This window comes from Pseudophryne corroboree, chromosome 4 (assembly GCF_028390025.1).
Source record: "Pseudophryne corroboree isolate aPseCor3 chromosome 4, aPseCor3.hap2, whole genome shotgun sequence".
Classification (NCBI taxonomy): domain Eukaryota; kingdom Metazoa; phylum Chordata; class Amphibia; order Anura; family Myobatrachidae; genus Pseudophryne; species Pseudophryne corroboree.
In genome coordinates this window covers 417,893,851-417,908,477 of record NC_086447.1, presented here as the reverse complement: position 1 = coordinate 417,908,477, position 14,627 = coordinate 417,893,851, and the positions used below count along the sequence as shown (strand labels likewise).

Sequence of the window (14,627 nt, the reverse complement as noted above, 5' to 3'; positions counted from 1 at the left end):
TATTACTATCAAATATAATTAGATTTAGGCCTATATCTTATTTGTGCAAAGAATCAATGTAAGAATCAATGTAAACTACAGTCAATAGGTTGACCCCACATGGTCGACATGCACTAGGTCGACATGGTCAAAAGGTGAAAGGTCCACTGTGTTTATGGTCCGCAGGTTCAAAATGTTGACATGACAATGGTCGATACATGTTTTTGGGGATTTTTTTCATTTTTTTCAACTTTTGCTTCATACCAGCCACATGAACTAACACATGGTAATAGTAACCTGTGGTGATCCACGTGGGAATAGTAACCTGTGGTGAGTGCAGCAATAGCAGAGCAAGCCACCTTGCCCGAAGCACAGGTTTGCACTAATCGTAGTCACAGACATGAAATGGACACATTTTGACCCAAAAAAACATGAAAAAACTTGCCAACCTTTTTACCCCGTCGCCCTTTTGTAGCTGTCGACCTACTGACTGTCTATCTAATTTTGTAGATCTGTTATACCACACCCAAACTACACTTGGGTAGCCTGAGAAATAAGTTGTCCTTGTGATGTGATAATTGGCCTGGTCCTGACAGGGTTTTTGTTTTTTTACTATAACATATGCTATAATATATGCTACAGTATGTGTGATAGGTGAGTGGCAACCAATTACTGAGTGCACTGAAGCTTTTTAGGACATTGTGGTGTACCTGTACAATAGCCAATCCTCTTCCATCTGCGGTAATGTTAATTGACAAAGGCTGGGAAACTCCGATCTAACAATGCAGAAATGAATATTCAGTTATTTCTTTAGTTGAAATGAATAACTCCAATAGAGTACAGTAGATTAATACTTTTTCAATTGTAATAATATTAGACATAGCCTCATACCTGCTGACTTTGTAACAAGAGAAGATTATCACTGTTGATCTGAAATGTTTTTGGTACGTAATTGTATAGGTCTGATCCAATGACAGACACAGTAAGAGATGTATCACTAGAGGGCGAAGCTACCAAAAACTGCGACAGAGCTTGCAGAGCCATTATTGTATCCTGGTAAAGACACAACATGCGTCTAAGTTAAGCATAAACTGAATTATACATTTTAAAAACACAATAACAGCATGCAACAGGGGCTAGAGATATTACTTTAATGTTATATTGTAATTCATATTTCAACATTCATTATAAAAAGGAAAATGGCAGTCCAACTCCTGTTCTTTTTAGTTTAATTAGCAAACAAAATTGTATTATACCATGGTAAACAAAAGTTTGAGTATCATATTTTGATGAAAAGATGCAGTCAAGATAGGAGTCTGACTGCCATTTAATAGATGCTTGGTGTTTATAATGTATATATAACCATGGGTAGTAGTAGGTCACTGATTGAAAATGCCTAATAGTTTATGGTGTGATAGCAAAAATGATATATAGATTTATTAGACACTTAATAAAAGAATAATATATAAAGGTCCAAATATTGACCATAAAATGTATGGATATAATGTACCTGTTATGCATGCAATTGCAGAGACCACTATAAGACTAAATAATTCAAATGAGCATAGTACAATGAAGAAATATGTGTCTGGTGGACCATCCAGTATCTACAGATATTGTGTAAGCATAATGAACTATTTAATTAGAAAAATATTGCCATCCAATAAAGATCCAGTGAAAACCCGCAACTTTTCCAGTCTTGGATCACTTGTACACTATCAGCCGCAATTCTGGCTATCAGGTACCCTTCTTTAATGTACTATGTAAGTTTTTTCATGATTCCTTTAAGAGAAGATTGCCTCCTCATTTTGCATAGTTTTTTTTTTATTATAAATGGCTTGCTAGATTACTTTGATTGATGGATACACCAGTTTCCTGTCTCTGATTACATTGGCGTATTAAAGACAGCCATCCTAAGGGTCCCATCATCTGCTGCTGAGGAAGCTGTGGGTAGTAAGCACCTCCATCACATGGGTCTTTTTATAGGACCTGTTTATTGTAGATTTTCACTCCAACCAACAACAAGTTGCAAGGCTTTGTTTGCCAAACTAATGGTACAGACACCACCTCTGCCAGCTGGTCATTGCCAATCTGCTAAATAACACGCCAATGGATGATAATGCACCTGATTCAGGTTTGTAAGCAAAGCAACAAAGCACACATCTGGGCAAAACCATATGGGGCAGATGTAACATGTATTTATTTACCTCTACACATGTTTTATCAGCACCAACTGCAGTGCAACATAGTTTTGCCAATCGTGTACTTTTTTGCTTTGCTTACAAATATGAATCAGACCCAAAACCATTTTAATTCAACAGTTTGTCAAGCTTCTTCAATATCAACGGACGTTTCTCTGTCAGCACATATTTCTTTATTGCACTATGCTCACTTGAACTATTTGGTCCTGACAGTGGTAACCGCATGTCTAGTAGGTCCAATATATCCATCATCATCTGGCCAATATTTGTACTTTTGGGATCCTGTCAGGGTTCCGACTGTCGGTATCCCAGCAGTCAAAATAGCAATGCTGGAATCAAGACACAGGTAGGAATGCCGGAGCTGGCATCCCAACACCCGGGATCCCGAACGACACACTGTGGGAACACAGGAAAGGTAAGCTGGGGATGGGTGGGGGTGGGGGGGGGGCAGGCTAGGTTTCTGCTTGCGGTGGGAGAATTAGGGTTAGGCTCTGTGGAGGGGGGGCTAGGTGTAGGCTGCGGGGCGGGGGGTTGGTTTAGGCTGCGGGGAGGGGGGGTTAGGTTTAGGCACCTCCAGGAAGGGTTAAGGTTAGGCTGTGGATGGGTAGGGTTAGTTTTAGGCTCATTATTAGATGTTTATTAAATTTACATATATTTTTTCTATCAATACATTTACTGTTAGGCATTTTATTTTGTTCTCTAGCGCTATTTTTCATTTATTCTGTATTTACCTCTGCCTTGAGCTAGGAGACAAAGGGGTCTATATACTAAGCCATGGATGGAGATAAAGTGGACCAGGGGCGTTTCTACAGAGGAGGGGGCCCGTGTGCACCTCCGGTTGGGCCCCCTCCTCTGCACGGCACTGTAGACGGTGTTGTAGACTCCGGCACTGTGCCGGAGTCTACTGCGCATGCGCAGATCTCCGGAAACATGGCGCCCGCCATGATCCGGAGACCAATTTGGATACCGCGCATGCGCGGTGGCCATTTTGGCGGCGATTTTCACCGTGATTGCAGCTCCTGGCGCTGGACTCCGGAAAGGTAAGTATTAAAATGGGTGCAATGGGCGCGGTGTAGGCTCCCCCTGGACCCAGGGGCCTGTGTGCACCGCACCCATTGCACCCATTATAGAAACGCCAGTGAAGTGGACTGAGATAAAGTCCCAACCATGGCTTAGTAAATAGACTATGGGTAATTTGCTATCATTTCTGTTTTGGCTGAGATGACACTCAGCTGGTTACTAACATACTCGGGTGTATTTTAAAAAAAAAACCCGGTAATGTACTAAGCTTCCGTGTTTGTTGGATTTGTGTTTTCCGACGGTGTATGCAGTCATGTTTGGCTGCCGGATTTGGCGCAGCCAAACACGGCTGAACATAAAGTCCACACGGATCAGGGAGATCCGTGCAGGGCTTCTTTGTGTAAAAGTATAAGAAAGTGTTAAAAATTGTAACAAAAACTGCATGGGTTCCCCTCTCCTAAGCATAACCAGCCCCTTGTTCCTTGTGCCGGTTCTGGTTCTAAAAATACAGGAGGAAAATTATGTGAGGTCCCCCTGTATTTAATATATTTCATGTGTTTTTATTGTTTTCCTGTGGGGGACAATGTGTGCACTAATTAAAATACAACAACTTTTATACGGCACTATTTATTTTCATTTGCAGGCAGCCCCTGAAAATAAAGAATTTTTATTGCCGCAATAAGGAATATTTATTTGCCCAGATGTACCATCAACCACTGGAGTCTAGGTCTGAGGTAGTTCAGTGGGAAGGAGGGAGACTTTGATAGGAAAGAAGTGTCCTCTTAGTAGGCGTCAGAGTATTTGTCAATGATTTTCCATTGAGTTCTGTGAGCGAGCGAGGGACCAATGTGAGGGAACAGACTGTGAGAAGAAGAATCATTTGGCAGGCTGAGCAGGTGAATGGCAGTTGAATCTAAGGTAGCTAGTATGAGCAGAGCCGGCCTTAGCTATATGCAGGCTAGGCAATTGCCTAGGGCATCCAAGCATGTCTAGTGTCAACCAAGCATGTCCCTGCAGTATCTCATGCTGGAAGAGACAGTCTGCAAACTAACTGTTACTTTCCAAATGTATTCAATCAGTACTTGTATATACTGCTTTTTACATTTGTCAAATAGAATGCACACTGTCCCTTAAACCCACTCCGACATGCTTGAATGCCCCTGATGTGTGAGACCTTAGACAGCAGAAGCGAGGTAACTGCAATTCCTGGACCTGTGACCTTTTCACTGACTATATAAGGTTATTACTGGATGGCTCCGTGTGATACCACGTGTGTATTTTGGAACACTGCTCCACATAAATCTGAAATCACTTATACTGCTTGTTCACATGGGGGAGGGGTACCCTGATATCCTGTGTGTGTCCCTTATCCCTGTGCAAACCCCAGGTGTCTGCAGGGACATAACATGGGCAGTGTTCTCCCCACACTTTATTTCCTAGTCAGTAAAATTCCCCTGCCATCTAGCACTGTAACTTGGTCAGTAAGTTGCGTTGCAATATTTCTATATGAAACATCAGTGCAGCGTGACTTTCGGACTCGTCAGACTGTAGGGCAGAGCATATCACTCCCACAGTTTAAAATAAAGGGCATGCAGTTGCCAGGAGTAACAGACACCAGCAAACACACTAAACAGTGAAGAAAATGGACAGTTGCTACATGTTTGATACTGGTCTTTTTGTATAACCAGCAAGTATGGCAGGATCTGGCCATTGCTGCTATTTGTGTCCAACCAGCAAGCGAAAATAAAGGGTGAGGCTTGCAAAGGACAGCATACCCTGTGAGGTCACATCCCTTGTACGGGTGCCCCTTTAATGGATGTGAGTGCAAGCACTCACCCATCCTGCCACCCCTATCTCACAAACGCAGTCACAGATCTAGGGAGCTGCATGGGTGCACACACTGACTGCAAGCACACCAGCAAGCAAAAGTAAGTTTTAGAAAAAAAGCTACCTGCATTACTAATGTGGGGCATATGTGTCAGGTGCATTACTGTGTGGCATTATGTGTATTATGGGCATTAGTAATGTGGTTCATATGTGTAAGGTGCATTACTGTGTGGAATTATGTGTATTATGGGCATTACTAATGTGGGGCATATGTGTCAGGTGCATTACTGTGTGGCATTATGTGTATTATGGGCATTAGTAATGTGGTTCATATGTGTAAGGTGCATTACTGTGTGGAATTATGTGTATTATGGGCATTACTAATGTGGGGCATATGTGTCAGGTGCATTACTGTGTGGCATTATGTGTATTATGGGCATTAGTAATGTGGTTCATATGTGTAAGGTGCATTACTGTGTGGAATTATGTGTATTATGGGCATTACTAATGTGGGGCATATGTGTCAGGTGCATTACTGTCTGGCATTATGTGTATTATGGGCATTAGTAATGTGGTTCATATGTGTAAGGTGCATTACTGTGTGGAATTATGTGTATTATGGGCATTACTAATGTGGGGCATATGTGTCAGGTGCATTACTGTGTGGCATTATGTGTATTATGGGCATTACTAATGTGGGTCATATGTTTAAGGTGCATTACTGTTTGGCATTATGTGTATTATGGGCATTACTAATGTGAGGCATATGTGTAAGGTGCATTACTTTGTGGAATTATGTGTATTATGGGAATTACTGTGTGGCATTATGCAGGGTTGAACTGGGTCACAGGGTAACCCCCCCGGTGGGCCCCACTGCCTGAGTGTTGCTGGGACAGATGCAGAACTAGCGGCGGTGCTAGGGGGCACTAGACACAATTTTGCCTAGGGCATCAAATTGGCTAGGGCCAGCTCTGGATATGAGGGGAGCTGAGCAGCACAAGACTAATAGCAGAGACACAGACCAAATATATTTAAAGCTGAGGATTTAAGATATAGAGCTGTTCAAAGACTGATGGTGCTGGCAAGGGATTCTGCATGCAGTTGAAACAGGTACACTATCATTACAGCCAGGTTACAGATATGTGAGAGAGGTAGATAGCAGAAAATAAAACTTGCTGCTATACCTTAAACAGACTGGTATTTAATGAGCTACTAAAATGAATCAGTCTGACTACATTGCTGAGGAGGAGAATGCAATTTAAATCACAGTGCTTGCAGCTATAATTACAGTCACAAATAGTAAGTAGTGAAACTTGCATATCATCCACCCTGGAAATTGCCTTCATGCCAGTGTTGAATGGAATTGGATAAGTACAGGACTGAGGAGTATAACAATATTTGCACTGCCAACTTAATTGATATCTAAATAATTAATTACAAGTTATTTAGGACAAAGAGACAGATGGGCCTATTTATGAAGCAGTGAAATGAGTGGAGAAATGAGCCAGCGAGGAAGTTGCCCATGGCATCCAATTTTCTAGAATGCACTTGATAAATGTTACTTCAGCACTGATTGGTTGTCATGAGCAACTTCTCCACAGGCTCACTTCTCCACTCTTTTCACTACTTCATGAATAGACCCCAGAGCCATGAACTATCTAATTTCTAAAAACGGAGGGATATTCCAAGGAATGTACAGTTTCTTAATGTTTATTATAGGAAGACCCAGGTCCAAAAATCCTAAAACTGCACCAATAAGAGAATGTGCATACACTGTAAAAAAAAAAGTGAACTGGATCATATAAAAGTATAATTCCAATATTAATCATTCTAGTGTCAGTGTGTAGTGTGTTGGGGTAATTGAGTAGGGTACAGGGTTCATTGCACCTACACTCTAGGCCAATAGTAGCATTATGAAGTTGTGCTCTGGTGAACCTCCTTTACTTGGAAGACAGAGGATGGCTGCATGTAGGCAATGTCAAGAAGAGAACTGTCAAGAATAGCCCATAGTTAAAAAGCTGTAACCCTGTTTAAAAATGTTAATTTAAAAAAAAAAAAACACACCCAATGCATCCAGGAGTATATTTGAATGCAAATGTCTTCTCTTGATGTGTTTAGTAGATAGATAACATCAAAATAAAAGAACCTTCTCCAAACATAGTGACTATGACAGTCAAGGTGACTCTCTGACACCAACCATGTGTTTATCTGCTGGGAACAAGCAGCACTGGAGTACTTTGCATGGTTTGATTGAGGATTCCTGGATGTACTGTATCATGTATTGCCTGGACCATTCCTTCAGAAAGTTTCTGAAGGACTAGAAGGTGAAATGTAGCACAATGCAGTAGTAGTCACATTTGGAGGCAAGATGACAGCAGAGTTGGCAGGTATGAAAGGTATCAAATCAAGACAGTGCAGAAACTAGACACACTCAGCTTTAAGTAGACTTCAGTCATGTACACCAAAGGAGTCTCACTATTAGACTGCTAATAACAGTCGGTACAAAACTAAAGATATGTCACAGGGTCAAAAGCAGGCAGACAGAGTACAAAAAGACTACGAGAATAACTATTAATAGGTTTACCATACTATCCCTTTAAACCGGCACACTCATGAATTTCACAGGTTCTATGGCTGATTAAAACCAGGTGAAATGCAGTCTTGAATGAAGACAGCCACAGAACCTGCATAATTCATGAGTGTCCCGGATTAAAGGAGTAGTATGGTAAGGCTAACTACTAACAATGCCACATATACTGTATCACAAGAAGGGGTTTAAACTGCCTGACTATAAATTGTAGCCAGAAGCACACATTTCCACACAAGAAAATGATGGTACTCCAAGGGGTATATTTACTAAAATTCGTATTTGTACCGATTTGGAGTGAGATTCATCACGAATGACATCGAATGTGTAAATTTGCAACTTTTTGAATTTGTTACGCCTCATTTACTAAGCTGTCGTATTTGTATTTTTCGTGTTTTCCGATGTCGATGTCATTCGTGGTTTTGTAAGGTAGAATGCGGCCGATTTAGTGGTTTTGCGGCCGTGTTATGAGGTTTTCTTACGACTGCGTCACATTTCGGTTACGGCAGTGTTTTTCCGTTTCCGGGCGCGTTTTTTTTCTAAGTTTCGTTTTTGTCACTCGTCCGTGATTGGTTTGATTCGTGATGGAGGAGTGACTGTGCTCATTACTATAAAAACGCACCCAACTCTCCGCACCTCGTGGGTTTAGCTAGTGGAGAGGTGAGAGGAAGGTGTGTTCGGAGTTGGTGAGTTTTCTGGAGTTTGTGGAGGTTTTGAGGAGGTTTTTGTCGATTGTTGAGTGCTGTACTGTGTGTGTAAGTAGTCTTGTCATACTTGTTGTGTAGTTATTGAAAAGTCTGTCTAGTTTTTTGTCATTGTTTTTTTTTCACGTCTATTGTCATTGTTTGTGAGTGACTGTGTGTGTGTGTTTGGTGTGAGGTGTGTAGTGGTAGTGGAGGAGTGTGTTTACTGATTTTTTTCTCAGTGTTATTTGTTGTTTGTCCTGATTATGTCCAAGTCAGAGGTGAGTGTGGTGGAGGAGGTGAGTGAGAGGGAGGAGGTGAGTGAGGTGGAGGAGGTGAGTGAGGTGGAGGAGGTGAGTGAGAGGGAGGAGGTGAGTGAGGTGGAGGAGGTGAGTGAGGAGGAGGGGGAGGTTGCTGCTGCGGCCTTCAGTAATAGTGATGGTGCTGTGGCTCCGCAGCCACGCACCACTACAAAGACGGGCCGCAATGTTAAATTCAGCTACGCTGAGAATATGGCTTTGGTGCGGGAGCTGATGAGGCATCATCGGCAGTTGTTTGGTCATGATGCTGCAAAGGTGTCGTCACGCAGGAAGACTGTTCTGTGGGGGAAGGTCGTTGCGGCTGTTAATAGTGAGGGTGTGGTGAGGCGGACCGAGGACACGTGTCGTAAGCGATTTTACATCATCAAGCGCCGTGTCAAGGCCAAGATGTCGAAGGAGGCTAAGTCCGCCCGCCAAACCGGGGGTGGACACCCCTTCCGAGCGTCTTATCGGGATTGGGAGGAGCCTGTGCGTACTCTCATTCCGCCAGAAGTGGTTGGTGCGACTCATGTCCGGGATTCTGATCGGCCAAGGCAGGATGGTGAGTTATTTTTTTTATTTTTTTTTATTTAAACATCTATGCTTTGTCCTTAGGTGTCTGAAATGTCTTCTAGCTAATTGTGATTGTAAGTTGGTTCATTCTTCTAATGTGTTGGTGATGTTTTGCAGGCCTGTCCAACCTGTGGCTCTCCACCTGTTGTGAAACTACAAGTCCCATCATGACTTTACACAGTTTTGCTATTAGAGAATGCTAAAACTGTGGCAGGGCATGCTGGGATGTGTAGTTTCACTACATCTGGAGAGCCACAGGTTGCCCAGGCCTGATGTAGTGTTAATCTCAATTCTGTATGTTTTAATAGTTTGTATTGTACAATTTTCTGGTTGCCTTGGCCTTTTTCTGGTGTCTTATTTCAAAAGTAAATGTTTGTTGGTGTATTTTAAAGAAGTGTTTTTTTTTTTTTCCTTAATTTTAAATTTCAGGGGACTTATGTTTATTGTGTGTTGTTCTGGGTTGAAATGTGTGTTGTTGAGGTGATTTAGCATGCATATTTGGTTTTGATGTTTTCTATTTTGGCAACATATTAATTTACATATTGGAGCTGATTGGCTGGTGCCTTTATCACCTTGAACATATCACTGGTTTATCACTTCCTTATACCTTCTCCAGGTTTATACATCTGCCCCACTGTTTGTGCACAGCCAAAAAAAAAAAAAAAAAGTGAACAGTCATCCTTGTAATAATCAACAACAGCAAGCACATGGTGGTAAGGTTTTTTTAGATGGTTAATTGTCAGATGTCATGTTGGCCATAGCAACAAATATGTATTTTTTTTTAATATTGAGGAAAAACACCTACATAAATGTTAAGTCTCATCCAATTTTTTTGCATGGCCAACATCACCAGGTCTAAACTTAGGCCACCTTAAGATTTTTTCACCCATTGTTAATGATTACATTTTCTCACTAATATTTATCTAACGTTTTGGGCAGACCACTGACTGCCTTGAACAATGTATGAGTGTATTGGTAAACACATTTATTGTATTGTTTGTGTTGTTCCAAAGGAAGCTTCATACCCAATATGTAAATGTAGTAATTTGTATTTGTTGGAGTTCTTCGTGGTCGCACATTAATTATGGCTCAGAGTCCAACAATTCGCACAAACTTTTTAGAGCTGAGTAGTGAAGGTTCGAAGCCACAGATTTAGAGAAAAAGGTGAACAACATAGTTAAGTTTAGGCCACAATCTATTTATCAATTCAAACATGAATATTAAGAAGTAATGCATGTTGACGTAAAGCTAGAGTAAGACCAATGCTAACAAGTTACTAAATACTGGCTGTCTTCAACCCCATACAGAACCAGCCATCCTGCCCGAGGATGCCCAGCAGGAAAGTGTACAGCAGGATACATACACTCTTCACCTGCAACCCATAGATGATACCCAGCCAACCACGCTGCAGGACATACCCCAACCACCACAAACATCCGACAGCCCCCAATTGAGCACAACACCAGGCCAGACACCAGTGGGCCTTGAGTTTTGGAGCGGTTGGGCCAAACAACAGGCACAAAACTATTCGTGCCTTAACACCCACAGCCAATACCTGGCAAGTCTGCCCCATCATCTGCCTAGACTGGCTCGAAACTCTGGCAGACTTATCGTTCAAGTGGGAAGAATAGCAAATTCAATGGAACAGATGAGGGCAGACAACTGCCAAATGCAAGCAAATCTCCTAAGAATCATGGATGAACAACAGCGCCAAAAACAATTACTAATTCAGATCATCCAGCACAACCAAATTATCAATGACAATATGTCCCGAATCATAGCAAGCCACACTGCAGCTAATACGCAACTCACTGCCAGCCTCAATATACTCAGCCAAAGCCTTAATGTTTTGGCAGCACACCAAATCAGCTCTAGCTCGGGGACAACTACACCAAACCAGACCCCAGTTCAATCCCCAGTTAGACGCTCCAGTCGAACCAGGAGCAACGATCCAGGCCAATCATCGGCACCCAGCACACACACAAAAAAAAAAAATCTTGTCTGCAGCTAACACTTTTTCAAAAATTATATTCTGTTTATTTGTTGTGGCAAAAATGCCTTTGTTGTAGGTAATAAATTGCTCACACGGAATATGTCTCTTGTTTAATTAGCTACCGAAACCACCTGTACATTAGTGTCTAGGCCCAGATGTGTATTGGTATAAATATATTGCCTGCCCCTAGGTGGCCTCAGCTCAACGTGTGTGTAATCTATGGCACCCAGCACATTGGGCATGGCCGCAAGCTCACAGAAAGCTACCCTGACTGCATGCCACTGCGACTTCTGGGTAGGGAAGCAGAGAGAGGCATCTATGTGGCCTTCCAAGACATCCAAAACCTGAGTGGACAATCCTAAATTTAAGGTGAGTGTCATGACCTGTAATCAATCCAATACTGTGTTATATTACATTACAGAAACACCACTTACACATAGACGTGTATGTATATTTTAACTCACCTGAATTAAATATTTATAAAAGGTGTGCTGTGAGATACTAATGACATCGCTAGTCACAGACTGGAAGCTGCCAGTAGCCATAAAGTGAAACACAGCCAGGAGTTTGTGCAGGCCTGAGCCAGAGCAAGAGCGTGCTGGCTCAGGGTCTAGGTTCAGTTTGACAAGGTCATACAGATGGAAAAATAAGAATTTACTTACCGATAATTCTATTTCTCGTAGTCCGTAGTGGATGCTGGGGACTCCGTCAGGACCATGGGGAACAGCGGCTCCGCAGGAGACAGGGCACAAAAGTAAAAGCTTTAGGATCAGGTGGTGTGCACTGGCTCCTCCCCCTATGACCCTCCTCCAAGCCTCAGTTAGGATACTGTGCCCGGACGAGCGTACACAATAAGGAAGGATTTTGAATCCCGGGTAAGACTCATACCAGCCACACCAATCACACTGTACAACCTGTGATCTGAACCCAGTTAACAGCATGATAACAGCGGAGCCTCTGAAAAGATGGCTCACAACAATAATAACCCGATTTTTGTAACAATAACTATGTACAAGTATTGCAGACAATCCGCACTTGGGATGGGCGCCCAGCATCCACTACGGACTACGAGAAATAGAATTATCGGTAAGTAAATTCTTATTTTCTCTGACGTCCTAAGTGGATGCTGGGGACTCCGTCAGGACCATGGGGATTATACCAAAGCTCCCAAACGGGCGGGAGAGTGCGGATGACTCTGCAGCACCGAATGAGAGAACTCCAGGTCCTCCTCAGCCAGGGTGTGCCCCTGACCAAGTAGCAGCTCGGCAAAGTTGTAAAGCCGAGACCCCTCGGGCAGCCGCCCAAGATGAGCCCACCTTCCTTGTGGAATGGGCATTTACATATTTTGGCTGTGGCAGGCCTGCCACAGAATGTGCAAGCTGAATTGTACTACACATCCAACTAGCAATCGTCTGCTTAGAAGCAAGAGCACCCAGTTTTTTGGGTGCGTACAGGATAACAGCAAGTCAGTTTTCCTGACTCCAGCCGTCCTGGAACCTATATTTTCAGGGCCCTGACAACATCCAGCAACTTGGAGTCCTCCAAGTCCCTAGTAGCCGCAGGTACCACAATAAGCTGGTGCAGGTGAAACGCTGACACCACCTTAGGGAGAAACTGGGGACGAGTCCGCAGCTCTGCCCTGTCCGAATGGACAATCAGATATGGGCTTTGTGAGACAAAGCCGCCAATTCTGACACTCGCCTGGCCGAGGCCAGGGCCAACAGCATGGTCACTTTCCATGTGAGATATTTCAAATCCACAGATTTGAGCGGTTTAAACCAATGTGATTTGAGGAATCCCAGACTACGTTGAGATCCCACAGTGCCACTGGAGGCACAAAAGGGGGTTGTATATGCAGTACTCCCTTGACAAACTTCTGGACTTCAGGAACTGAAGCCAATCTTTTCTGGAAGAAAATTGACAGGGCCGAAATTTGAACCCTAATGGACCCCAATTTGAGGCCCATAGACACTCCTGTTTGCAGGAAATGCAGGAATCGACCGAGTTGAAATTTCTTCGTGGGGCCTTCCTGGCCTCACACCACGCAACATATTTTCGCCACATGTGGTGATAATGTTGTGCGGTCACCTCCTTCCTGGCTTTGACCAGGGTAGGAATGACCTCTTCCGGAATGCCTTTTTCCCTTAGGATCCGGCGTTCCACCGCCATGCCGTCAAACGCAGCCGCAGTAAGTCTTGGAACAGACATGGTACTTGCTGAAGCAAGTCCCTTCTTAGCGGCAGAGGCCATGAGTCCTCTGTGAGCATTTCTTGAAGTTCCGGGTACCAAGTCCTTCTTGGCCAATCCGGAGCCACGAGTATAGTTCTTACTCCTCTACGTCTTATAATTCTCAGTACCTTGGGTATGAGAAGCAGAGGAGGGAACACATACACCGACTGGTACACCCACGGTGTTACCAGAACGTCCACAGCTATTGCCTGAGGGTCTCTTGACCTGGCGCAATACCTGTCCAGTTTTTTGTTCAGGCGGGACGCCATCATGTCCACCTTTGGTCTTTCCCAACGGTTCACAATCATGTGGAAGACTTCCCGATGAAGTCCCCACTCTCCCGGGTGGAGGTCGTGCCTGCTGAGGAAGTCTGCTTCCCAGTTGTTCACTCCCGGAATGAACACTGCTGACAGTGTTATCACATGATTTTCCGCCCAGCGAAGAATCCTTGCAGTTTCTGCCATTGCCCTCCTGCTTCTTGTGCCGCCCTGTCTGTTTACGTGGGCGACTGCCGTGATGTTGTCCCACTGGATCAATACCGGCTGACCTTGAAGCAGAGGTCTTGCTAAGCTTAGAGCATTGTAAATTGCCCTTAGCTCCAGTATATTTATGTGGAGAGAAGTCTCCAGACTATATCACACTCCCTGGAAATTTTTTTTTTTTTTTTCCTGTGTGACTGCTCCCCAGCCTCTTAGGCTGGCATCCGTGGTCACCAGGACCCAGTCCTGAATGCCGAATCTGCGGCCCTTTAATAGATGAGCACTCTGCAGCCACCGCAGAAGAAACACCCTTGTCCTTGGAGACAGAGTTATCCGCTGATGCATCTGAAGATGCGATCCGGACCATTTTTCCAGCAGATCCCACTGAAAAGTTCTTGCGTGAAATCTGCCGAATGGAATCGCTTCGTAAGAAGCCACCATTTTTCCCAGGACCCTTGTGCAATGATGCACTGACACTTTTCCTGGTTTTAGGAGGTTCCTGACTAGCTCGGATAACTCCCTGGCTTTCTTCTCCGGGAGAAACACCCTTTTCTGGACTGTGTCCAGAATCATCCCTAGGAACAGCAGACGTGTCGTCGGAAACAGCTGCGATTTTGGAATATTTAGAATCCACCCGTGCTGTCGTAGAACTACTTGAGATAGTGCTACTCCGACCTCCAACTGTTCTCTGGACCTTGCCCTTATCAGGAGATCGTCCATTTTCTTTGAAGAAGAATCATCATTTTGGTCATTACCT

General features: G+C 43.6%; 1 protein-coding gene across 1 annotated transcript in view; it reads right to left on the bottom strand.

Annotated features, from left to right (window-relative positions):
- The window catches only part of LOC134910921 (CD109 antigen-like), a 195,467-nt gene that overhangs the window by 22,348 nt on the left and 158,492 nt on the right, over positions 1 to 14,627 (bottom strand). Inside the window, exons 28-29 of the mRNA XM_063919309.1 lie at positions 871 to 1,032; positions 690 to 755 (exon numbers count right to left, since the gene is read on the bottom strand). Of these exons, the coding sequence (XP_063775379.1) occupies positions 690 to 755; positions 871 to 1,032 (228 nt within the window). The remainder of the gene's footprint in view (positions 1 to 689; positions 756 to 870; positions 1,033 to 14,627) is intronic.